Genomic DNA, 27692 nt, shown 5'->3' with positions numbered 1-27692 from the left:
CAAAATTGTAATACCGAAGAAGTTCTAATAATAATAATAATAATAATAATAATAATAATAATAATAATTAATAATAATAATAATAATAATAATAATAATAATAATGTTTTTTAAATACTGACTCTGTGACAGCTTAAAATATAGTTACAGAGCAAAATTGTAATACCGAAGTAATTAATAATAACAATAATAATAATAATAATAATAATAATAATAATAATAATAATAATAATAATAATAATAATAATAATGTTTTTCAATATTCAGGCCGTAAACACCTTAGAATAGAAATGAAATGCAAAGAGGTTATATTAAAATTATAATAAATGGACAAAAACAGCAATTAAAACTAGAAGGTACGAATTCCCTTTGACCAGGAGAGAGAGAGAAAATAAATATATAAATAAAAACTTATTTGGCAGTAGCGCCCATCCCTCAACATCTGCCCTTGCCCGTGGTGGGCACATCCCTGGACTAGCCCGGGTGGAAAAACGAGAGAGAGAGAGAGAGAGAGAGAGATGAGAGAGAGAGAGAGAGAGAGAGAGAGAGAAATGACCGGTGGCATCATATCTCTTTTCCTATGGTAGAATAACTAGGCAATAATTTTTAAAGTATTTTCACTAGTAGACGAGAGAGAGAGATATGACTGGTGACCTCAGATCTTTCCTCCTCAGGCAGGGTATATACGAAGGCATTATTTTTAAATATTTACATTAGTATAAGAGAGAGAGAGAGAGAGAGAGAGGAGAGAGAGAGAGGAGAGAGATGAGAGAGAGAGAGGGGGGGGGGGGGGGGGGGGGGGGGTGGTGGGGGGGGGGGGGGGGGCTGGAGGTTCTCTCTCTTTCTCAATGAACCACTGAAAGGGCTCCCTTACTACAAAAGTCTGGGCGTCCATTGTGGAGCAGACAAAGAGAACAGGCGAAAGCCAAAATGTAAGTGAACGAAAGCTTCCTCCTCCTCCTCCTCCTCTACTATTTTCTTACTGTGCCCAGTCGCACTGGGCATTTTTCTTCTCTTCTTTTAACAGACTATTCTCTTTCTTGCCTTCGCTTTCCTTAAGGTGTCGTGTCTGGGGTTCGTTGGGGAATGTATTCATTAATGACAAGGGGCTTCCTCCTCCTCCTCCTCCTCCTCCTCCTCCTCCTCTTCTTCTTCTTTTGGTTTAATATGACAGACGTTTCGTGGGAAATACAAAATGGCCTCCAAAATAAGGTCAATCGGTTGTCAATAGACTATTTAATGCGGTTATATATATATATAATATATATATAATTATATATATATATATATATATTATTATATATACACATATATATATAATAATTAATATAATATTATATATATAATAATATATATATATTATATATATATAATATTAATATATATATATATATTATTAGATATATATATATATATATATAATATATTATATATACTTTAATAATTTAATATTAATATAATATAATATTATTTATTTATATATATATATATAATATTATATATTTATTTATTATATATATCTAATAATATCTATATATATATATATATAATATATATATTATATATATATTTATTATATTTTATATATAGACTCTATATTATAATTATAATTTAATTTTATATTATATATAATATTATATATATTAAATATATATATATTATATGTTTATCTTATATAATCTATATATATATTATTTATAATATATATAGAATATATTATTATATATATAAATATATTTTAATTTATATAATATATTATATATATATATATATATATATATATATATATATTATATTTTTTTTTGTTATATATATATTATTATATATCTATATAATTTATCTTTATATATTATTTTATATATATATTATATATATATATATATATATATATATATATATATATATACACCACATATATATATATTATAATATATATATATATATATATATATATATTATATTGAACATTTGATACTAAAAACGCGAATATTAGCAATTTCTATTTATCGGAAACACTGGATGCGGCATCGACGTCGAGTCGAGTCGAGTCAGCGCGTGTCTATCGACAGAGCGCGTCGTTTGACGGATAGGGAGAATTAGCGTAAAATATTTCGACGATCCCGGCTTCAACCGAAGACCCATCAAAAACTCGGATTGCCGCTTCATCTTGACTGAAGAGCCGATTCATCAGCGGCTGAACACGCGAATGCATTCATCTGTTTCCTCAAGCAACTAATCAGTCTTCAGGTCTATCAATTTTTTATTTTATTTTATCATTTTCTTTTTTCTTAAAGGGTTATAAAGCAGCATTGTTATTGACTGTTCTTATGAGCAGTCGACTTCAATTCGTTGAAAATCCTTGTATTTTTTATTATTATTATTATTGCTATTATGGTGCTTGTTTCCATCTCTCTCTCTCTCTCTCTCTCTCTCTCTCTCTCTCTCTCTCTCTCTCTCTCTCTCTCTCTCTCTCTCTCTCTCTCTCTCTCTCGTCAAATAGTGTAAATTAAAATAAGTTCCCAGAAATTCTGCCAGAAGAGTAAAGATATGAAGCCACCGATCATTTATCTCTCTCTCTCTCTCTCTCTCTCTCTCTCTCCTCTCTCTCTCTCTCTCATTTGGTCGCACTACCCCGATAGTTTTGACGACTGGTTGCAATGTCAAATCAATGAGTTTTTCCATTAGCACAAAATAAACACTTAAACACCCATCATGAAGAAAGTGATCTTCAAGTCGGTTTTGAAAAGAAAATAAAGTGCCCATTTATTTGAACATGCCGTTGTAAAATATCACTTAAGTGAACCACTCTTAAGTATCATTCCGTTATTTATCGCCGCATTCAATGGAAAATTCCTTCAGTGATTCATTGAAATGATTTTACAAAACTCACTGCGAGTTATACATACATTCACAGCGGCATTACACATGACAAGAGTTTTTAACGTTGCAAAATGGAAGAGATTAATCTTTTTGTGTTGAATACAATATATTTCCGACACGCCCCCCTTTCATTTTCTCTCTTCTCAGATGGTAAAAATGGTTAATGGGTTCTCCGTTATAATAACAACGGCCATTAGCTTATGTGAAATGGAACACTCACTTTAAAGTTTGACATTAAATCTATTACTTTACGTTTCATTAGACAAAAAGCATTTTGAATTAGAATAATCGATAGGCATGTTTTATAAAGATTTTTAAATAAGGGGTAAGAATATTCTTCTGCAGTCTACAACAGCAACAATTCTCTCTCTCTCTCTCTCTCTCTCTCTCTCTCTCTCTCTCTCTCTCTCTCTCTCTCTCTCTCAAAATTTTTCCAGATAAGGGGAAAGAATACTTTTGACCAATCTACAATAATTCTCTCTATCTCTCCCCCAAATGTTCCCAAATAAGGGGAAAGAATACACTTGAGCAATCTACAATAATTCTCTCTCTCTCTCTCTCTCTCTCTCTCTCTCTCTCTCTCTCTCTCTCTCTCTCTGTCTTACAAATTTTCCTGATAAGAAGAAAAACAAGTCTACAACAGCAACAATTCTCTCTCTCTCTCTTACAAATGTTTCCAACTAAGGGAAAAGAATACTCTGGACCAATCTACAATAATCTCTCTCTCTCTCTCTCTCTCTCTCTCTCTCTCTCTCTCTCTAATCTGGCAAAACACCCTACATAAGCCGTATAAATCATCATCTCGCCCTCAACTTTCTCCCAACTCTCTAAATCCCCGATGAGTTGGCCGAGATTACGGGATGAAAATTTAATTAAGCCTACCTTTCCCCCTGAGGAACCACTTCCGGAATTTCCTCAGGCCCGAAATACGGCAACGCTTCCTGTATGTTAAGTAGCCCAGGGAGAGGAAGTTATTCTCGAGGAAGTTAGTCTCACAGAATCATACACATACGCATACGCACACACACACACTCACGCAAGATATACCATACCCCTCGTTGCTTTAATGGTTGTTACCTCTTGTATTATTTTTCATATTTTTATTTTTTTTATTTTTTTTAGTGAGAATGTCTTTTTCGCTTAAAGGAATATTATATTAATTTCCAAATGTGCTTTGGTTATAAAGAACACAAGTGTGTTCTCGAAGTTTCAGAATATAGGACCAGTTTCTAATAATGTTTTTTTTTTTTTTAAATAATTAAAATATTACACACACACATACACGCGCACAGACACACGCACAGTGTTGCCCCTGTTAGTTTATTTTTGTTTGTATGGTGTTTTTACGTTGCATGGAACCAGTGGTTATTCAGCAACGGGACCAACGCCTTTACGCGACTTCCGAACCACGTCGAGAGTGAACTTCTATCACCAGAAATACACATCTCTCACTCCTCAATGGAATGGCCGAGAATCAACCCGCGACCACCAAGGTGGGACGCTAATACCATACCAACCACGCCGCTGAGGCGCTATCCCCCCTGTTAGTTTAATGCATGTTACTTGTATTATTTTTCAATATGCTTTTAGTGAAAATGTTATTTGCTTTAGGGAAATACAACTGTTGCGTTCTTTGAAATGTCAAAAAAGTACCATCTTTTTTGTAATACTAATGATTTTTAAATAATTTAAATAAATTTAAGTGATTCACATTCATAATAAAAGGGATTTTTCTGCGATCCAAAGATAACAGCAATTATGATAATTTAGTTTTAGTATCGCCTGGGTAAGGAGGCTAAAAATAATGAAATGCATTGCATGTCTAAATTATTCATCCTCATTATAAAAAAAAGGTGATATCTTTCACTTTTCAGTAATTCATTTTATCCCCAAAGAGGAAATTCTTAGACGGAAATAAGAAAGGAATAAAACTAAGTCCTAAGGAACCCTTGGCCGTAGAGAAAGAGAGAGAGAGAGAGTGAGTTCCTAATTTTCCACCACAATTGACCATCGCGCTATAATTCTTGCTCTGTTCACGTAACCCACACACTCGCTCTCTCATCCCACTACCTATGGCACTCGGTACTGGCACCCTACCCCTGTACCACTCACTATAAGCTTAGCCAGTGCGGTCGCCTCGCTAGACTCCCGTTAACCCCCCCCCCCCCCCCCCCCCCCCCCCCTTGGACCCCGGCCCCGGTTCCCCAAGTGTGTGATTCAACAGGTGATGTTATCTCCCGTTCGCTTCCTCGCCTGTTTATCGCCTAATTGTCCGTTCTTTTTCGCAATTTGTTTTGATTTAACGCGCGCAAGCGCGTCGACTTCTTCACCTGCAGCGTTACATTTGCATATCATACGCGTTTTGCCCTATCTGGAGAATGTTTGTGTGTAAATGGCATATCTGTATGTTTATAGGATGTTTATTTACCAATAGGATATCTGTCAATAGGATACCTATCTATTTGTTTATGGGATACCTATTTGTCAATAGGATATCCGTCTGCAGGATATCTATGTATCTAAACATACTTTTAACATTCCCTATTCTTGAGTGTCAGCCTGAGAGCCATTGTTGGCACTTGTTCTCAATGAGTGCCAACCTCATATCCACTGTTGGCACTTCGTAGAAATCGAATTGATCTGTGAGACAGAAATTGCAAATAAAACAACTCGTGTTTGTGCTTTTAACAAAATATTTTTTCATATTAACATTAGAACCTAGGTTAACTTTGCTTGTTAAATTGTTCTAAGTATAGTGTTTGCTAAGACGTGCATTCATTAAATAAATTATATAATAACGAACAGCTTAAAACCAGTCATCAGTCAATAGTCTGTGTCCTTATTTCCCAAAATACCCTAAGAATAAGAAATGGCTATTCAAAGTACTGAGAAACCTGGACAAAGGAACGTTCCTAATCATAAAGTTCTTAATTTTTATGTGGTGCTTTTTTCATATAAATGTTTATACTGTTAAATGATATACAATTTGTTCATCACTGCGTCACTACAAAAATGAAAACATGAAGCTAGGTAAATACGCCCATAAATACTTATAAAGCATGGGTCCTCTCTTCACATAGTGTAAACTGTTAGATATTTAATTGGTGCATGTCAACGACACTACAGAAATATGAACGTTGAAATAAAGTCAATGAGCTTAGAATTAACAAATATATCGTGGCTCCTCTTAAAATATCAATTTTGTTGTGAAGTAATATTCATTTTGCACATCCCCACGACACTACAAACATTGAAAACATTGTATTAAGTTATATGAGCTCATAAATACTTAATCGTGGTTCCTCTTAAAAAATAAATAAGGTAAATAAAATATTTGTAAATAAATAAATAAATAAATAAATAAAATAATAAATAAAGCTAAGGTAAATAAAGCCATAAATAAATATTAAATAGCACGGGCCCTTCTTAACGGCTGTCATCTCATCTCCTTCGTACATGAGCCGTCATCAGGAAATACCATTTTTCTCCCGAATACTTTACAAACCGCCCCCACCCCCCCCCCCCCCCCCCCCCCCCCCCCCCCCCCCCCCCCCCCCCCCCCCCCCCACATATACCACTTGCCAGAGGGTCACAAAGTCTTGGTCCATTCCCTTTAACATATATATATATATATATATATAATATATATATATATATATATATATATATTATATATATGTACGCTATGAACTCTCGTTCCCCTTAGTAATGACTCTTCAGCAGCTGGGTGGAGGGGTATGGCTTTTAAACTCTCTCTCTCTCTCTCTCTCTCTCTCTCTCTCTCTCTCTCTCTCTCGTCTCTCTCTCCCCTCTCTCTCCTCTCTCTCTCTCTCTCCTCCTCTCTCTTCGTTCCACTGCCACCCCCTCCCCGAAAGAAATACCAAGCCCTCCTGTTGATGGATACCCGTGACAGGTTTTTTATCGGTAGCTCATTTGACTGGTTAACCGAAATGCCCGGGTACTTCGTCTTGTGCCATATACCCAGCAGCTCATACGAGCCGTTTCTCCTCTTACAGTATACTATATGGCCCCTCGCTCCTGTCTTGGGCATTTGGCATTTCTTAATTAAGGTAACACTACCTATAAGTTTATATAGTTTCTGAGACGATGGTGTGTGTTTTTAAATATTGTGTGTATGTCATAAAACAATATTTACTTTAAGTAAGGTATCATCGTAATTGCTTCTTGTGATACTTAACAAATAACTAGGCTTTGTTTGTCCGTAACAGATATGTACATTTTATTGTTAAACTAATAAATATTAACTTTTCAATTAATATATATAACTGTCAAACTTTAACTCAGATTTTTGTTATATTGCTAGAAATACTTATTAATATCTCTCTCTCTCTCTCTCTCTCTCTCTCTCTCTCTCTCTCTCTCTCTCTCTCTCTCTCTCTCTCAATTCAGCCATCATCCTATTTAAATATTCATATAATTTAGTATTTAATATACTGAGAAAAACCGAGAAAATGAGAAATATCTAACTGCCCCCTTTATCATAACAGGAACAGTTTATGAAAGGTACTTTTTTTCGGTTAAAATAGACAGTACCCAGACGTACGTTATCTATCGGCCAGACCTGACACCGATAGATAGTTACTTTAGGAGGTTTTAGAGGGTACAGATTCAGCAGAGGGAAGTTTATGATTTTTTTTTTTATCATTTAAAAATATATATAAATACTTTCCGAGTTCAAAATATTTCTTAAATATAGGTACTTAAATATTATACAGCGCTTTCTTATGGCTTGGCTAGTGACGTATTCATACAGTCATGTTTTAAAAGAACATCATTTTTAACTTACATGTTTTAATCATAGACGTCTATGAAGCCTTGTTGTGAACATATTTTGACATGTCTTTATGCATGTGGTTAATTGCCGACCGTCATAGCAAAATTTATTTCTGATAAGATTCTATTTTTTCGATTGATGAATACCTCGATTGTTTACCAATCCATTTTGCATATAGTATCCCACAATTTATAATGTTGTATTATGATATTCGTACACTGAAATAAATTTAAGTCCCAGGTAGAAATTAGTTTTCATTTGCTGATGGCTTAAGAAGCTCGAAAATAGTTTAGCGTTAAAGTTCAAACGTCATTTTTAAGATGGGAAAATAAGGGTTATTTCAAGCACTTTTTTTTTTTTCGTTTAGTTCCCTTTCTCTGTCATTAAACCGTACCCTAAAGAAATCAATCACTGTAAAAGGATCCGCCCATTGGTTATATCTGGTAAAAGGAACGAAACCCCATCCCGGTTCTACCCTCCGCCCCCACAACCCCCCGACCAAAAACCCATCTGTGTGTGTGGTGTGTGTGTGTGTGTGTGTTTTTGGGTCCCTAACAAGCCCTTTGGCAAATCACCCGGAGAATTTCAAATTAGTGCCCCCTGAAACCAGACGATGAATAATGAAAATGGCAGAGGGCATCGTCAAAACACCAGCCATCTGGTAGAGCTGCTGTTCCTGCTGCCCCCTTCCCCCCACCCCAACCCCCCTTCCCCCTTCCCTCCTCCCTACGCTTGTTAAGGGAAGGTTTGAATCTGTGCTGCTGGACTGATCTCCTTTAGAAGAAAATGGAGGGGAGAGGGGGCATAAGGAGGGGGAGGAGGAAGGAGGAGGTAGGAAGAGGAGGGGAGGAGGAGGAGGAAGGAGGAGGAGGAGGAGAGGTAATTATAAAGAAAAAAATTTTCGACGTTATTCGTAAATGTGTACAGGCGTAAGACAGCAGAGGAATACATACCTAGGTTATTCCCTATGAATTGTGCACTATAATCTCAAAAAATAGTCTTAAAAATAGCATTAACAAAATTTAAGGAACTTGTCAGACTTTCCACATTATTCTCATCACAGCCAATTATGTATGTAAAAATTAATAAGTGTCCAAATAAAAGATTAAAATCTGGTAACTGTATAATATTGTATCCATTAATTTATTGTTTACTGACATTGATTCTCGAGTGATTGCTTCAGAGGATTGTAGAAAGGTTAAATATACGAAAAAGGTCAATTATTATTAAAGATATTAACAGCTGTCTTGCAAATTGAGCTTTGCAAATAGCATGCGCGTCTGAAGTGTATACTGAGGCAACAGATCTTGATTAGACGTAATACAGCAAGTTATCTGTTATTACTGCGCCAATTTTTGAGTAAACAGATTGATAAACATAAACACACAGTCCGTTGATAAATAAACAGAAATTTCATTCGTCACACAACCCTAACTGACGCGACTTCTTGCCAAACAAGAACTCTATAAACAAATAATGTCCATTATTCTTCTCGTGCCCCTCGTGTACAGAAGAAAAAAAAACGTAAAACACAAGAACACGTCGAACAGACAGCACAGAAATGGGGGCGAGGAAAGTCGATCTTGTTATGTCTGGAGTATAAATTCCGATTTAAGAATGACACATTGCGATCTCGGGAGTTATTAAAGACGAGAGATATATGTGTCTGCGGGAAAACACTTGATGCAGAATGTCAATTATGACCTTATGAGAGAAAAAAAGAGAGAGAGAAAAAAGGGAGAGACGTGGCTCTTGGTGGCACCAATACCAATATCAACAGAGAGAGAGAGAGAGAGAGAGAGAGAGAGAGAGAAAACGAAGGCACAAACCAGCCCCTCCCTCACCAACTGTCTAAACAAGGGTACAGCTATGATTTATTTGCTTCCCCCCACCCCCCACCCACTACCAACTCTTCTCCCCCTCCTCCATCCCATCCCCCCTTTACCTTTTCACGAGCGCTTCAAGCAAGCAAGGAGAGATGCTTTCATGCTTTCAACAACTTTGCTTTGATATGGCAGAATGTGCCCTGTCAGCGGTAGTCTGAAATGAGTTCTGTGGTGGCAAGTTTAATAATATGGTTTATTAAATATAAACCTAAATGAATACACAAAAAACAGGTACTCTCCCTCGCAACAAGGTTTAAAAAAATCAACCAAAGAATGAAATAGCTTAGACTCAATTGCAAACAACTGCACATTCACGCAATATTGACACTAGAAGTTAATTAATGCATCTGAAGATAAGGGATGGCTGCCCTTCAATGGGCCTTATAGCTGTGGAATGAATCCTGATAACGAGTTCTATATTCAGTCACTTATGCAAATGAGCGTTACACAGTGTCACTTCAGAAATACCAGTGTCAAATCACAGAAATCTAATTCTTTATTTGCCAATTTCAGTGCCATAGAGAATATTTCGGTACTTTTCATCACACTCAAAAAAAAAAAAGAAAAAAAAAAAAAAAAAAAAAAAAAAAAAAAAAAAAGCGAATTTAATTTTCTTTTATTATGGATATGAAACTTGTAAGAGTACGATTTTTAAAATTTTTATTTAAATTCATTTATTACCGGAGTTTTCACTCGATGTGTTTGAAAAGTAATTCATGTTTTGTTATCTGTCATTTTTTGTGGCATATCTCGGCCACGCTACTCTGCTAGTGAAAAACCTCATATTATCATTATTGTTATTATTATTATTATTATTATTATTATTATTATTATTATTATTATTATTATTATTATTATTATTATTATTATTCGTTGCAAAACTCCATTACTTTAACTCGCGTTTTTCTCTCTTTCCAACTGTGCTTATTAATGAAAACAACATTCCCCAAAATTAATAGAGAAGTTAGCCCGATTATACATACTATTTGCTTTTACCCAATTTGTTCGAAAACGGACGAACGAATTTTACTGAAATGTGTTGAAAAAACTTTCATAAGGAGACTAATTAACAGACTGCAAATGGAGACATTGTGATTTCGATGGGGTCATTCGTCAAAAAAATAAATGATAATAATAATAATAATAATAATAATAATAATAATAATAATAATAATAATAATAATAATAATAATAATAATAATAATAATAATAATAATAAAAGGAATGTCATTACAACCCGTCAATTACTCGTTTGACCTGCTAGCAGAGGTCAGACAGACAGACAGACAGACAGACAGACAGATAGACAGCCAGCCTCACTGGTAGAGGTAATGACGATACCGAAGGGGCCAGCAATAAAATGAATGACCTCTAACAGCAAAAGCCCATGTTTCTTGACTTGGTAAACCGAGACACACAAACGCTAAGATAAATAGCAGATGTGGGATTCCGCGCTTCATTGGCTTATCAATTTGGCATATCAACTTTTTTTTGTGGGGGGCGAGTTTGTTATTTTAAGAACGCCATTGGTGCAAGCACACTCGAACGTGAACACATTCCCCGTGGGTGGGTCCTCGTTGCTTGCAAGTGAATGGTTATTAATGATGATTTAGCAATGATTTTCAACTGGGGTATTGATGTCAAACTTTGGCCACGAAAACCAGAAAGTTTGTGTTATCTAACTAGTCCACTGTTGTGTTTTTTCATTTAAAGATAATACTTAAATTTTAGGTGTGCCTCCAGATTCATTTACATTTTGCAATTTGTGGACCCATTTTAATTTCATGATTCTTTTGAAACTGACGTTTTATCACCAATGCCCGTGTAACGTATTTAATTCAATACAACTCAATACATTATGTATAAGTATAATGCACTTCATTCAACACATTATGTATATGTATTGAATTTTATCACATCACCGTGACAAATATACAAGCATTAAGCTACAAATGTCCTGTAGAGCGAATTGGGTATTAAAGGACATTTGTAGCTTAATGCTTGTAGCATATGTATTATCAAATTTACCAAGCAACTTGATGCTGATAATCTGAGTATATGACAGAGAGAGAGAGAGAGAGAGAGAGAGAAAGAGAGAGAGAGAGAAAAGGACATTATTGCCTTACAATCATTATTTCAGCAATAAATTGTTAGAGCGAATTAAAAATATATATTGTCATTTTTCTTCAGTAATGCACATTTTATTTATTTATTAATTAATTGATTTATTTATTTTTATTTATGAAGTTAAGACGAAAAAACGCACCTAATGCGTAGGTAGGTTATGGGGTGAGGGACGACCCCATTTTTTTGGTGAGGGAGTAGGGGTGTAGGTGGCATTTTTTTACCCCCCCCCCCCCCGCCCCCCCCCCCCCATGATCTTCATCAGTTTTGACTTACGACCATCACTTTCGTTCGTGGGTCTCGGGGGAGTACTTACTTTGCCCAATATCAAATAGCTGGCTCACGCCTATGTACGCAAAAGAACGCCCATTTCCTGCCCTACCGCCCACGAAAGCTGATTTATAATAATTGTGTGTTCTATGAAATTCACACTGCAATAATAATAATAATAATAATAATAATAATAATAATAATAATAATAATAATAATAATAATAATAATAATAATCTGATTCACAGTATGTTGACAATGCTAACAAAAATAAATTAATGCAGAAATGTTCATAACTAAGGAGTAATTTAGTTCAAAATAATGTATGGTGCAACAGCAAAGGCCGACAAAAACTGCGGAACGGGGAAGACATTATGAACAATGACCAAGACACTGTTTTGCAGAAAAGCTGAGGAAAATAATGATGTATGATGAGCTTGAAGCGACACGTATCATGATTAATCTTCCCGGGGGAGTGGAACGAATATAATGCGACGTTCTCGCTCTGCCACACTCGGAGCCTACTAGCTCTCTCTCTCTCTCTCTCTCTCTCTCTCTCTCTCTCTCTCTCTCTCTCTCTCTCTCTCTCTCAAAAACCTACTGCCATACGAATTGTCGAAAAAAAAACTACGACGAAATAGCATACAACAGCTTGATACAGCTGGCCGTCATGTGTTGAGAGAGAGAGAGAGAGAGAGAGAGAGAGAGAGAGAGAGAGAGAGAGTGTGTTGGTTAGGCCTGACAGTTAATCACGGTAATATTTTTTCTCTTAACAAGTCATTCTATCTGATCTGTGAATGACACCCATTTGGCAAGGGTTAGGCTCATGCCGTTAAAAAAAAAAGAAAAAAAAATGTGACGCCATATAATTTGATTCCTCACTCAACAGCTCGGATATTGTTCTTAGAGGCAAAACCTTACACTTGATCAGAAGTAGCCTAAAATAATTAATGTTAAGGGACATTACGCTTGATCAGAAGTAGCCAAAAATAATCAGTTTTAAAGGAAGTTGGGACTTAATCCAATGGCGTCCTTCATCAATAGATCCACTTTACTAGTTCAAGAGAAGTTGCAGGGTATTACTACCCTAATACAATTCTTCTTGCATTTTATTACATTTTTATTGATTTACTGATCTTTTGGTTTATTTTTTTTCTCTTTTTTAATAAGTGGGATCACTTCTTTCCGTATTTCCCTTCACTTCCTCTTACTTCTTCCTAATGAACACCATATTCTGTGTAAGCTTCAATTTTAAGCCAATGGCCCCTTTGGTGGACTTGTTCCATATGAATAGGTTTCACCTACTATAGTAGTAGTAATAATAATAATAATTACAATAATAATAATAATATTAATAATAATAATAATACTAATAATAATAATAATAATAATAATAATAATAATAATAATACAAACTCCTCATTGCAAATCCAGCAGTCTATTTTCTCCCCTCCACAGTTAATTAGGGAAAGATTACCCGTGAAGAGGCGGGCTGGGATGCTGGCCTTGTAGGACCATTAGCTCTGGTTAAAGCGAACTGTTGCAAACATCCCCTCCCCTACCCCCCACCCCCCGTCAACATATTTATCTCCGCGTCCTTGAACATAATCCTCCGGAAATAACTAGTAAATCGCATTTATCTGTGCCTACTGATGTTATTCTACGGGACATTCGTAACCTGTATCCCTTCTCTTTGACAAAATAAATAAATAAATCAAATAAATAAAAGAAAATAAAATAAATAAATAGATAAATAAATAAAACGAGTTTGGTGTAGTTTTACATTTCGGGAGACGGCTACGTCAAAAAATTAAACTTGTTTTTTATTCACATTTTTTATCAAAGCTATAGGTTGCTCAGTCCCCGGACGGGCATGCCATTGGTCGAGTCCACACAAAGCGTGTCAATTCGGCTTAGGAGGGTTCGTCCCCCCCCCCCCCCCCCCCCCCCCCGCCCCCCCCCCCCCCCCCCCTTTTTTTTTTTAACACCCCGGCTTCACCCCCAGCGCCTAACAAGCATGTAATACAACCCACCCAGACCCTACATAGAATATAAATGGACGATGCCTGTCTGCCTTTCGTCTTTCTTTGGCGTAACTCGACCAGTAGGTAATCCTATAAAGACTAAGTCTTTCACGCAAAAGCATTTCTCACCCTCACGAAACACTAATGATCTCCTAAGACATAAATTGAGAAGACCTGACTGTTATTCTGTAGTCAAACTCGTTATTTCGATGTTTCGACATTGGGTTTCTAACGATGATGATGCCGCTGCTCAGTTTACCGCGTGAAGGATGGTCTAGGGATGGTCGACCTCTATGAAGGATGGTCTAGGGATGGTCGACACTATAAGAAACGACGTATGAAAGGTTATGACGTAGTCGTGTTCGGTTAAGAAAGTGGATTCTCGAATGATGTTACTGACTGATATCACGAAGTTTCTTATAGAAGTGTTCATTTTCAGGCATCGAGCCATTCACTTACGATTGGCAAAACTATTAGCGTTGAATAAGGACCTATATTACGAAGATTCTCGTAATGCTTGTAAAAGTTCATTTTCAGGCATCAAGCCATTCACTTACGATTGGCAAAACTGTTAGTGTTGAATACTGACTTATATCACGAAGATTCTCGTAATTCTTGTAAAAGTTCATTTTCAGGCATCGAGCCATTCACTTACGATTGGCAAAACTATTAATATTAGTGTTGAAAAATCCCTTCAGAGGCACCTGTCAAAACAATACGGTACGAATTTGAACGAATCACGAGATAAAACATTTACCTTCAAGTTCATTTTCAGGCATCGAGGCAGTCACTAAGATTGGCAAAACTATATTAATATAGTGTTGAAATATCCCACCAGAGGCACCTGTCAAAATACGGAACGAATTTGAACGAATCACGAGATAAAACATTTACCTTCAAAATCCTGCGGAAGATATTTTTTTTCCTGTGCCCAGTCAGTTAATATCTCTGCTCTTCTTTTTTTTCCTGTGCACAGTCTGTTAATATTCAGCTAATATTTCTGCTCTTCTTTTTTTCCCCCAGCTGAAGGACCTCCTCCTACCTCGTCCTTCACACTCTGTCCAAGACTCGACTAAACCCAACGACGCGAAAGGACTTTTCACAACTCTCTTAAGACAGCGAACCTCCTCCTCCTCCTCCTCCTGCTGCTGCTGCATCTTCTTGTCGGTGGTCAAATCTGGTTCCTCCTTAATTAAGTTCGGTCCGAGAAGGAGGAGGAGGAGGAGGAGGAGCCTTTACACTTCGACAGCAGGAAGCCACAGAGGAGGTGGGTGCCCTTTGTGAGCTAGCGGATTCTCTCTGGTTTCTTTCACGACAAACTTATGCCTTTACAGTTGCCTCTGTGTGTGTGTGTGTGTGTGTGTGTGTGTGTGTGTGTAAAATAATCTACAAGCATGAAAACGGGGAGATTTCGAATAGGTATGGATTTGTTAACGTCAATTGTGATTATATACACATTCTATATATATACATATACATATATAATATTTAGAGAGAGAGAGAGAGAGAAGAGAGAGAGAGAGAGAGAGAGAGAGAGAGAGAGAGAGAGAGAGGCGGTTGCTTCAATGATTGTTTACTGATTAAAAAGGAAATATTGAATTTTTAAATTAGTATATACATACATACATATATACATATAATATATATATATATATATATATATATATATATATATATATATATATATATATATATATATATATATATGTGTGTGTGTGTGTGTGTGTGTGTGTGTGTGTGTGTATGCAGCAGGTTTCTGGCGTTTAGGAGAGTTAGACCACCGGCCACCTCTCGTAGGTTTTTACGACCTGTGCCATAAAACACCTCCGGCGACCACAGGAGGATTAAAAAGGTTCTGAAGTCTCACTCGGTCCGGTTGCTGGTGAAGAGGAAGAAGGGAAGGATACAGCGGAGGATATTATGCGGGTGGCTTTAACACACACATACGTTTTATTTGACTCTCGACGAAATAAAGGAGATTTATCTTTTAATCTGTTGAGAGGGATATCTTGAACGTTCAAAAAAAAAAAAAAAAAAAAAAAAAAAAAAAAAAAAAATCAATCCGAAAACAGTAATTTTATATGGCTTACACACATACGTTTTATTTGACTCTAGACGAAATGAAGGAGGTTTACCTTTTTAATCTGTTTAGAGGGACATCTTGATTGTTAAAAAAATAAGAAAAAAAAAAGTTTTCAATCCGAAACCGTCATTTTATATGGCTTACACACACGTTTTATTTGACTCTAGACGAAATGAAGTAGATTTATCTTTTTACTCTGTTGAGAGGGATATCTTGATCCCTCAAAAAACCCTTCGAATCCGAAACCGTCATAATCGTCTATTTATATTAGAGTAACTATATTTTACTCTGTATTTGATAGAGGGATTCCTCTGATCGTTCAAAAAAAACCTTTTCAATAAGAAACCCCACGTTTATCATTTTACATCAAGTAACTAATATTCAGTTCATTTAAAAAAATTTAACATGTAAAGTTTATTTAAACCTTGGTAATTCTCACGTTTTTCTTAAGTATTTGAATCCAAAACCCCATTTTCTATCATTTTATATAATTCAGTAAGTAGGAGCCAAAGCCATTTCAAGGTTAAACAGAAAAGATAACCTATATTTTCTTAATAGATAATTTATCATTTTAAGAAACCTAAGTTTGTATAATTTTATAGCATTGGGTAACTAATATTTAAAGCCATTTCAAGGTTAAACAGAATAAATAACCAATTTTTTTTAATAACCTGTTTTTTCCTAATAGAGAGATGTTTTATCCTTTTAAGAAACCTAAGTTTTCGTAATTTTATATAATTAAATACCTATAACATTAAAGTGGAGTTTAAACTCCACTTCAATTTCAACAGAAAAAAAACAGTAAGGTACATAAGGTTAACATTTAACCTTGGTTATAGGTACTGACTTTTCATAAATTACAGCAACAGGGAGATGAGTGCAACAACTTCAAAAACCTAACTTACTATGTGCAGTTGCCCTTGCTGAAAAATGAAAAATTCGTTTACTAGAAACAGTTATTTTTCTTTCTTTTCTTTACGTCAATACCAGTTTAAATTTCAAAGTCTAAAGTGTTAGTGGTGTTTGACGTTGCTTTGAAAAACAGTTTGTGAGTAGAGAATTAAGTTACTTTGAATTGAATGAATACGCGTGATAGAGACAATTAAATAAAAAAAAATCCCAGTTCAATATAGCAATATCCTGCTTTGTTTGTTTGCAACATTGTGTTTTATTGAAAAAAAAAAAATGAGGACGTGATGTTTAGGGAAGACTTACCGAACTGACTTCTCATCCAGGGGTATAGGGGTGAAGGGAGGGCGGATGGGGCATTTTGTTGTTGCTGTTGTTGAGGTGGTTGAGTGGGCCATCCTTGGTGGCCCTCTTGAGTGGCCATGTGGTGGGCGGTGTCCTGCGGAGGACCTCCGGACGGATCCATGCCCGGCTGCTGTTGCTGAGGCGCCTGCTGCTGAGGTGGGCCCTGCTGCCCAGCCATTTTGCAAGATGGGTATTGCTGCACGGGTGGGGAGGCTTGTTGACCCATGCAGGTGGGCGCGGCTGGTGATGGGTCGCGGTAGTCGTGGGCGTCGTGGGGTTGCATGCCGTGGGGGGTGTGCGGGTGTTGGGGCGTCTGTGCGTTATAATAATTGTTCATGAGTCGGTCGTAGGGCGGGTAACGCGGGTAGCCTTGCTGAGTGTAGTACGGGTGGGTCGGGGGCATTCGGGGGTCGTACTCCTGCCCACAATGCCCCCCGCCGCCGCCCCCTTGCCCACCCGGCACGCCCGGGTATTCGTCGGGCGGATGGGGCGGCCGATAATCGGGGTAGGCGCTGTAGTATGCGGAGGACATGTTGGACATATCTTGGGTGGGCGGGTAGGCCGCCACGGGGGCCGGATTTGCAGCCACGGTGCTGTGTTGAGGGGGGGCGTCAGGCAGCCCGCCGGCCAGCTCGCAACCAACCTGCAATGCCCACGGTCTCCTATTAGTTAGTGGTCACATTAATCAAATGAGTGGTCAAATGAAAAAGGGGCTAAAAACCAACCTGTAATGGCCACAATTTCCTATCTGTTAGTGGTCAAAAAAACAATTAATTTTTGGTCCAATCAAATATGGGTCAAAAACCAACTTGTAATGACCACAGTTTCCTACTTAATTAATTAGTGGTCAAACTGATTAATTAGCGGTTAAAAATCAATCAATTTTTGGTCAAATGAAATAGGGGTAAAAAAACCAACCTATAATGGCCACAATTTTTCTATCAGTTAGTGGTCAAATAAATTAGTGGTCAAAACTCAATTAATTGTTGGTCAAGTAAAACAGGGGTCAAAAAACCATCTGTAATGACCACAGTTTCCTATTAGTTAGTGGTCACATTAATTCATTAGTGGTCTAAAATCAATTAATTTTTGGTCAAATGAAATAGGGGTAAAAAAACAACCTGTAATGTCCACAATTTTCTATTAGTTAGTGGTCAAAAATCAATTAATTTCTGTTCAAATAAACTAGTGGTCAAAAATAAATAAATTTATGGTCAAATAGAATAGTGGTCAAATATAAATTTAGTGGTCGCAAAGCAATTAATCAATTGATTTGTAAAGAAAATCAGGCTACAAATAAATTAATTAGTGGTCACAAACCAATTAAATTAGTGGTCAAAAATCTATTAATTAGCAGTCAATTTATAATTAATTAGTGGCTACTAAATAATTAGTGGTCACGAATATAATAATTAGTGGCCAGAGTCAACTAATGAAAGGTTACAAATCAATCAATAAGTTGTTACATCAATACTCAAAAAGTACGCCAGAAACATAAAAAAAAAAACATTAAATAAAAAACATATCTGAAGAGAAAGGGATACAAACCATTACTGAAAACATGCATAATGGAAACTACATTGCCACTTACGAAACAATGAATAAAGGTTAAAAATTAATGAACAATGCAATGAATAAAGGTTAATCAGGAAGATTAATAGGTTTGTTTCATTAGATGCAAAATTCAAAATTCAATGACGGTCCAGTTAATCTCTGAAATGTAGATATGAATTATTCAGATTTATTCACCATTCAATAATGCTCTAAAATAATTCATATAAAAGCTATAACTGGATATTTGTCTCTCAATCCATTCTCAGGGTAAGCCATAAAACTCATTATTTATAGAATATAAAAATCATTTTGACACTTATAAAATAAACCATTTTGAAACTGGAACTTCCGTCGTAAGATACCACACGCGGGGGTGGCTCTTGTTTTCTATAAACATTTAGGGCAGTGGGAGTTATTTCTGGACCCAGCACTCAGGGCTAGTATTGATGGCTTCAGTGGGCAGGAGAGAAGAGAAGAAAGAAGCGAGAGAGAGAGAGAGAGAGAGAGAGAGAGAGAGAGAGAGAGAGAGAGAGAGAGAGGATGGGGGTCGGTCGCAAGTGGGAGGATTCTATCATCAAAGGCTATAACAGAATGTACTGCATACGAACGAGAAGTTTATGTACGTGTCTCAGAGAGAGAGAGAGAGAGAGAGAGAGAGAGAGAGAGAGAGAGAGAAGGGGGGGGGGGGTTCGTGTGAAAGGAATAATTACGGATTCTATCATCAAAGGCTATAACAGAATGTGCTGCAGAAGAACATAACGAGTAAAATAATTACTTCCCATCAAACAAAATAGTCGCACCTCGAAAAGGCTTCTTCTTAATGAATAATTACAGTCATCTAGTACTCTACAAGGCTCCGCTTCTAATAAATTCCCTCGTATGGCAGTATGATCGGATGGTATATTACAGCTGTAGCTATATTTCACGCACTACTACGTCAGATTCGTGCCTCACAATGAGCGCGCCACCCTTGCAAGACTTATTTATCCCTTCAGGGGGGCCGGACGCCCCCCTTGTCCCTCCTCTAGAATCGCCACGAGTTTCGGACTGGTCAATTGAGGATAATTGTGCGGGCGATTACATTATTGATTCGGCAACTATAGGCTGACATCTATGATATTTCACGTAGGAGAGGGTGGCTTAGAAAGGAGAAGGGAAGGAAGAAGAGAGAGAGGAGAGAGAGAAAGGAGCGAGAGAGAGAGAGAGGGAGGGGGAGACGAGGAGGGGGGGGGGGGGGCAGGGGGGGGGGGGTTAGGTACATAGGTGGTGTTTCGTGGTAATAGCTAGTAGGAGGTGTGGCTCATGAAAAAAAGGCCTCTCATGTTATAAAAACAACACCAAAAAATATGCAGCAAGAGTTGTGAGGGAAGGGCAGGCGTTTACCTATAGCATTAAAAGGGTAAAAGGAGACGAGAAAATGCAGTCAAATTGAAATATCAGGCTAGAATTCAATAACAATCCTACGTAAACTCTGATTTGAAACAGTCTATAACATAAATGCGTGAACTCTGATCTGAAAAAGGTTAAGTATATCTTAGTTTAACCAGACCACTTAGCTGATTAACAGCTCTCCTAGGGCTGGCCCGAAGAATTAGATATTTCTACGTGGCTAAGAACCAATTGGTCACCTAGCAACGGGACCTACAGCTTATTGTGGGATCCGAAACTGTCTCTTGTTTTTACAGGCCAGCCAGTCATTTCCTGTTGTTGTTATTTATTTTTTCATCCTCAAATCATGCTGGAATCTGATAAGATTAAGATCTGATATAAAGGCTCAGTCCGTTTGATGTTCCCTTTCTATAATGTTTCGATTAATTTGCTGTAACGTCTGAAATTTCAGAAAAGTAAGGATACATTTTTACCTTTGTAATCGTTTAAAGGTAACTTCCTGCATTCACTATTATGTAAATAACCATCACTATCACTTCACAGACCCCATCCTCTCTCTCTCTCTCTCTCTCTCTCTCTCTCTCTCTCTCTCTCTCTCTCTGTCAACTCCCAACGTGACATACCTCTTCCATTTTCTCCGGTCGAGCCGTGACGTAACAAATGTCCGTAACAGCCATCAGGGATAATTTTAACGACGGCTGTGACACCTCGTCCTCGGGGATTATCAGAGCTGAATAATGATATGCAACAGCGCCTGCAGGAGACTCGAGCCATGTGACATTATATCATCGGGCGACGCTCGATAAAGTATGAAATGCATCGATAACGTAGTGAGGGAAAAACTAACCGTATATATATGCACACACAGGCTCCACGCCGTCTCTTTTTAAACCATGAATGTAACGCTACTTGCACTACAGATATTCTCTCTCTCTCTCTCTCTCTCTCTCTCTCTCTCTCTCTCTCTCTCTCTATATATATATATATATATATATATCTACATACATATATATATATATATATATATATATATATATATATATATATATATATATATATATATATATACATATATATATATATATATATATATATTATTACTTAAAATTTATATACATATATGCTGATTATGCCTCATCTACGTATGTATATATATATATATATATATATATATATATATATATATATATACTATATATATATATATATATATATATTAAAATTATATATCATACATAGATTTATGCCTTATCTACGTATATATATATATATATATATATATATATATATATATATATATATATATATATATATATATATATATATAAACTAACAGGACAGTGGTATCAGAAAACTTGGCCTCTAGGATCTTGTTAAGTCTTCAGGAAAGAAGTTATGAGACCTGTACTAGACCTCTGGGTCCTGCCCTAAACCAAACTGCGACCATCAGTATCACTAAGAACCAAGTCCCTAATTCACTGCTCAGGTCAACAGGGGCCCATTCGTCCACTTTGGTCCAAAAATCGAGTCTTAAGACCTCTCCCCTGGTAGGGGGGAATCCTACCCTGTTGTGCCTCTGTTGATTTTAGCATTATGTACCTGGTAGTTAAGAGACTTGGATGGTTGCAGCCTGGGATAAAAAATGGCCTGGGAATAATAAGTTCATTTTACAAGATTTGTTGAAAACTAGAATGCTAATTCTTATGATAAAGTATGTAAATATAGTATATATATACATACATATAATACACGTATATACACATATATACACATGTATATATTGTGTGTATATACAAACAAGGTAATGGTTAATCTTAAAATTCAATATAAAGAATCATTCTTATGATTTATGACATATACAAAACTATACCGAATAAATCCTACCTACCATTGCCTACAACACTTTAATGCGAAGTGATTTGTTATTCTTAAGAATGTACTAAAAGGTATATGCAAATCCCGTGAGCACTGAGCACTTGTCCAGCACGAAATCAAAACTTGTGTACGTAGTATGTCCGTATTGCTTCACTTCACCAACTCGAACTAAGGCCACTAAGTGCCACACTTTAAATAGGTGGGTCGCGGATATAGCGATGGCGTTTTAGTCCAAGTTTTCTATGAGCCACAAGACTCGGCCAAAGGTTTCAGAGAGAACCGCCAGGTCTTCCCCCTCCCCCTCCATTCCCCTTCTCCCCCTACATCTCTGCTGCACCACCTCCTACCTCCTTAACCCCTACGCCCATCTACCCCCTCACCTCACTGGCGAGATTTTCCTGTGCTGCTTCGTATTGAGGCCAGTGTTCAATACGAGTATCATCCCAAAAAAGTTAATGCATGTCACTGTAACTTATATTTACTTTTTAAATTATGGCGAATACAGACGAAATCGTGGACGGGGAAATGGCAGCGGGAGGACCGGGGCGCGTGCAGAACCAAAACAAGAAACACGTACTCATGCACGTTCCGAACGTTTACGGGACGGGATGGTTGCCAGAGAAAGATGCTTTCTCAAAATAAAACCCGGGGAAAATGAACGAAAGTTGTTCCCGGAGCTTATATGGCAACCGAGCTCGTGTCATCGGTTCGTCAGCCAATCAGCTGCCTGTCACCCCCCCCCCCCTCCCCTGAGAGCCACCACAAGTCACGTGGCATGGAGAAATACAATGACGTTTCCGGCCGCGTTTTATCAATGACGTGAGAATTTAACATATACTGCATTTGATAATCTTAACAAACTATTTTTCGTAAAATGTTAATATACCCTTCCTTAAACGAATGATGTTTTAGACGCCTTGCAGAGAGAGAGAGAGAGAGAGAGAGAGAGAGAGAGAGAGAGAGAGAGAGAGAGAAAGTTTAACTTAAATGCAATTGCTAATCTAACAAAATTTATTCGTTAACAATTATCATTAAGTAAATAAATGATAATGTAGCCGCCTAGCAGAGAGAGAGAGAGAGAGAGAGAGAGAGAGAGAAAGAGAGAGAGAAATTTAACATATATGCAAATGATAAAATAAACTTATTCGTTGTTAATATCATTTAGTAGATAAACGATGTTTTAACCCCTTGTGAGAGAGAGAGAGAGAGAGAGAGAGAGAGAGAGAGAGAGAGAGAGAGAGTCCATTTTTTATTTTTTATTTTCCCTTTCTTCCTAGAAGGCGTGTACAGCATTTTTTTTTCTTTCTTTCTCTTTTTGGGTCTCTTGTACACAATTGGGGTCCCACAACTGTACCCCGTAATCCTTTCTTTAGCACCCTTTGTTATACGGTCAGCTTTTTTTTTCCTTTTTGTGAGTTTTTATTTCCTCCATTTTTTGTGTGTGTGTTCGATCCATTGCCAACCGCTCTTATTTTTATTTCTTTTTTTTTTGTGGAGACTTTAGCTTAACACCTTTATTACACAACACTTTTTTTTTGAGCCCTACAAGTCCCACTTGTAAAATTAATAATATAATCACTTGGTCGCTCAAGCTTAAAATCAGTAAAATCAGAGATAATTTTATATGACAGTGTGCGCCATTGAAAGGTTATTTTATTTAAAATTTAATCGACACATATTCATTTAATAATAATTGAATAATAAATGATGAGTGACAAGATGCCTTTTTATTTTTTTGTGATGACACTGAATTAACGATAATGTCTGTCAGGTATTTTGATTTAGTGGACTCTTTTGAGAAACGAAAATAATTAATAATAATTACAAGTATTCAAGATAAATTTCAGATCAGCTGTTTAAATATTACTTACATTGGTTTTTAATAATTATGTTGGCATTACTTAACATCTCAATATTGTGTAATGAGTTATGTTAACTTACCATGCTTATCAATTCACCACCGCCAAGTTTCATGACAAACTTGTGAAGATTTTTACAACCCTGGATGATTAGAACTGCAACACTTCCTCAAACAGATATTTTTCTGGTAAATCTTAATAAATAGATAATTACAACGCGTCACTTAAATCCCATAAAATAAAGGTCGTGAACGACACTGGGAGAAACTTTCTTTTAAAAATCCACTTTCACAATAAACGAATAAATAAGTCACTACTTCCATCAGTTCCCGGGACCAGGCGTCTCAGCAACCACGTTTTACGAACTTCTGTTGTGGAGGGAGGGAGGAGGGGTGGGCTATATCGCCAAAAGTTGATAGTGTGCGTGTCACCACCAACTCCCTTCCACGAGAGCTTAAGAGGGAATCTGAACGAAACGACGAACCCGGCGGCCCGTCCAGGGGGGGAGGATGAAACCGACTCAGTGGTCACATTGGGTAAACGAATCTTTTATTCCCTCCCTCGTCAGTAGGGTCGCCCCAACGTCGGTCGGCCTCCTACTCCTCCTGCCGCCGCCGCCGCATGCAGCATTACCAATCGCCAAATTTTTCCGTGAATTCCCAGTTACCCGCTCCAGCTCCTGAGGGGGTTGGAGGTCTGGCGAATTTGGAGGTGTGCCGCAGGGCGAATTAACCTCCAGAGCGGTCGTCAAAACGAAAATGCCCTTTTAAATCGCTGCTGAAGAGCTGCATCTTCTGTCCGCGGATTCAAATGCACATAATCTGGTCCGGGCAGGAAGTGGCGTGCATCTCTCTGGCACCACTGGGGGAGTCCTAATGGAAGGATGACGCACGGGTGTTTTTCCTGGGTCCTCATCTCCTCCTCATCGTTTCACCCCACCAAAAATTTTTCCTCTTCTTCTTCTTCTTAATCCATGTGGACCCAGCCCAGGCCACGGAGGGCGATACACACATCTCCTGATTGGGTCAGTGTTTGGTGATATATTCCTGCCAACTCAGCAGCAGCAGCAATTGGAACGAGTCGGGTATATAAGAGCCTTCTTTTTTTATCTATTTTTTTTTATCCGGGATCATGGAAGTTGGCGCTCTCCCGGTATTAGTATAGCACAGCTTCGACATTTCATTCATTTGGAAGCCACATGTCGACGACATCTGCGTTGAGACCTCTCTCGTACCCCAACCCACCACCCCAACCACCTCCCCCCGCAACCAACTCCCCCTTCCTCATCACTCCGTGACCACGCCCCGTATGCCCCATTCTTGTTTCGAACAGCCCTTCCCCGAGTTTTCAGTAGCCTCTGAATAATGCTTTCCTCTCTCTCTCTCTCTCGTTTCCTGAGAGAGAGAGAGAGAGAGAGAGAGAGAGAGAGAGAGAGAGAGAGAGAGAGAGAGAGTAAAACCTCACTCACTTCAACACCATCCCACAATGAATGACCCTGTCAGTCAACACGAATCGAACTGCACTGCTAAAACTCATAATACAAACCAAAGAATGCATATAACAAAATTTGGTTGATTTGGCTTCAACGTTGGAGAAAACCAAACAACGGCGCCCCGTCCACTCGTACAACAGTATAGTAACCTGATTTATGGCGCTGATCGCTCTAAAGAGAAAATCGATGGCTTTTAAAGGTCAGCCCGTTTCTGAATAAGTTCACACTGCCTTCCCGTGCGTGATCTGCCATATAAATATAATGGAGCAGAGGCAATCAGCGATCGCCTTTTGCCGTTCCATATTTATTCCTAACACATTTAAAACGTTAATAACACGCTTTCGTGTTTGTGCTTTAATCCATCAACCTTCATGCTCCTGTGCTTTCGTTCGTCATTCTTCCCCGTCCGCCCGCATACGGATTTCTTTTGCGATTTAAACACAATTTTTCAGCCATTAAACATTCATTTGTAATTGTCGGGTGCCATTATTTTTATTTTCAGAAGGCTTCCTGTTAAGCGTTGTCAACGTTCTTCGAACTTGTGATTTATGCTGACCTGACTGTGAGGGATATTCCGTATTTACAAGTTTTGTTCAATGACACGCTCTGATATACGTCCAGCTGCGACTCTCTCTCTCTCTCCCCGGAAAATAGCTAGTAGAATTTTTCCTCATTCCATTTTTTCAAGAAGTTATTCCAGTACTGGAAACTCTCTCTCTCTCTCTCTCTCTCTCTCTCTCTCTCTCTCTCTCTCTCTCTCTCTCTCTCCGCGTTACGTGGATCAAGACCTCATCTAAGTCATTCGTTCCTTTCGAATGAAAGTTCCCACTCAACCACCTTTCTGGGTCTGTGTAACATTGTGTTTTGATACGAAAATAAATGGTCAGCCATTTTTTTTCCCTTTCTCCTGCCTTTCTGGTCTTCCTTTTCCTCCTCCTCCTATTCTTCTTTCTCCTATTATTCTTCTTCTTCCTCCTCCTTCTTCTCCTATTCTTATCTTTCCCATATTCCTCCTCTCCCTCTAAATATTATTCCTCCTCCTCCTCCTCCTCTCCTCCTCTCTTCTTCTTCGTCCTCCTATTCTTATCTTTCCCAATTTCCTCCTCCTCTTACTCTCCTCTTCGTCTACTTCTTCTTCTTCTTCTTCTTCTTCTAGTCTTTTTCCTGCCTTATCTTCCTCCAATTCTTCTTCTTCTTCTCCGCCTCCCTCCTCCCCGCCTATCCTCCTCCCTCCTCCTCCCACCTCCCCCCCGCCTTATTCTTTTCTTATTTCTTCTTTTATCCCCTCCTCCTCTTCTTCTTCTCCTCCTCCCATTCTTGTTCTTCTTCTTCTCTTCTAGTCCTCTCTCCCCAAACTCCTCCTCCTCATCCTCCTCCTCCTCCTCCGCAGGCGTGAGAAGATGCGATCTGGCAGTTACTCGAAGCCATTTGCGTCATCAGCGTCGCCGCCGTTATCGTAAGTTACCGTCCGGGTGTCGCGTGCGTGGCGAAGTGGCAAAAGGGGAGATGAGCGCCCCCCCTCGGAGGGGGGTCCCGTCCCAAAGAGAGAGAGAGAGAGAGAGAGAGAGAGAGAGATGAGAGAGAGAGAGAGTGCTTTACAATAATAATAATAATAAAATAGTCCCCATACTAGATTCAAGTCTCAAGAAATATGAGGGAAAATTAAATTCCTTTACGCTGATTTTCCGCAACGAGAGAGAGAGAGAGAGAGAGAGAGAGAGAGAGAGAGAGAGAGAGAGAGAGAGAGAAAAAAAATAGCTATCCGTACTGGAATCATGTCTTGAAAAAATAATAATAAATATCTATTTGTTGATTTCCGCAGAGAGAGAGAGAGAGAGAGAGAGAGAGAGAGAGGAGAGAGAGAGAGAGAGAGAGATAGTAGAGAGAGAGAGAGAGAGAATGCTTCCCTTCTTAAAAATCACGTCTTTTAAAAAAAAAATGTAAAAAATGTAAAAAAATCAAATTCCTCCATCCAGATTTTCCACGGACGAACGCTGTCAAGTAGATAGATAGGACCGATAGACGGAACAAAATGGGTGAATGAAATGAAGTATGGAAGACGGATGAGAGACAATTGGCTCGCTCAGGGTTGATGGATGAAAACGAGGGAGACAATGAAGGGGATAATGAGAAAAATATAAAATAAATGAGCTGGTTAACGAAGGTAATAATGACAGGTTCAGATGAAAATGATAATGGCTGCTTGA

General features: G+C 37.8%; 1 protein-coding gene across 11 annotated transcripts in view; it reads right to left on the bottom strand.

Annotated features, from left to right (window-relative positions):
- LOC135222961 (homeotic protein ultrabithorax-like) overlaps positions 1 to 27692 on the bottom strand; it is a 1489261-nt gene that overhangs the window by 48171 nt on the left and 1413398 nt on the right. For 7 of the 11 annotated variants that reach the window (XM_064261431.1, XM_064261430.1, XM_064261438.1 and 4 more), the window contains one exon: positions 17278 to 17959. In XM_064261431.1, the coding sequence (XP_064117501.1) occupies positions 17278 to 17959 (682 nt within the window). Of the gene's footprint in view, positions 1 to 17277; positions 17960 to 27692 lie in introns of those variants that run through there. The other 4 variants (XM_064261439.1, XM_064261433.1, XM_064261435.1 and 1 more) reach the window with 1 other exon arrangement.

This window comes from Macrobrachium nipponense, chromosome 8, assembly GCF_015104395.2.
Source record: "Macrobrachium nipponense isolate FS-2020 chromosome 8, ASM1510439v2, whole genome shotgun sequence".
NCBI classification, from domain to species: Eukaryota; Metazoa; Arthropoda; class Malacostraca; order Decapoda; family Palaemonidae; genus Macrobrachium; species Macrobrachium nipponense.
This window is presented reverse-complemented; position numbering and strand designations above follow the sequence as displayed.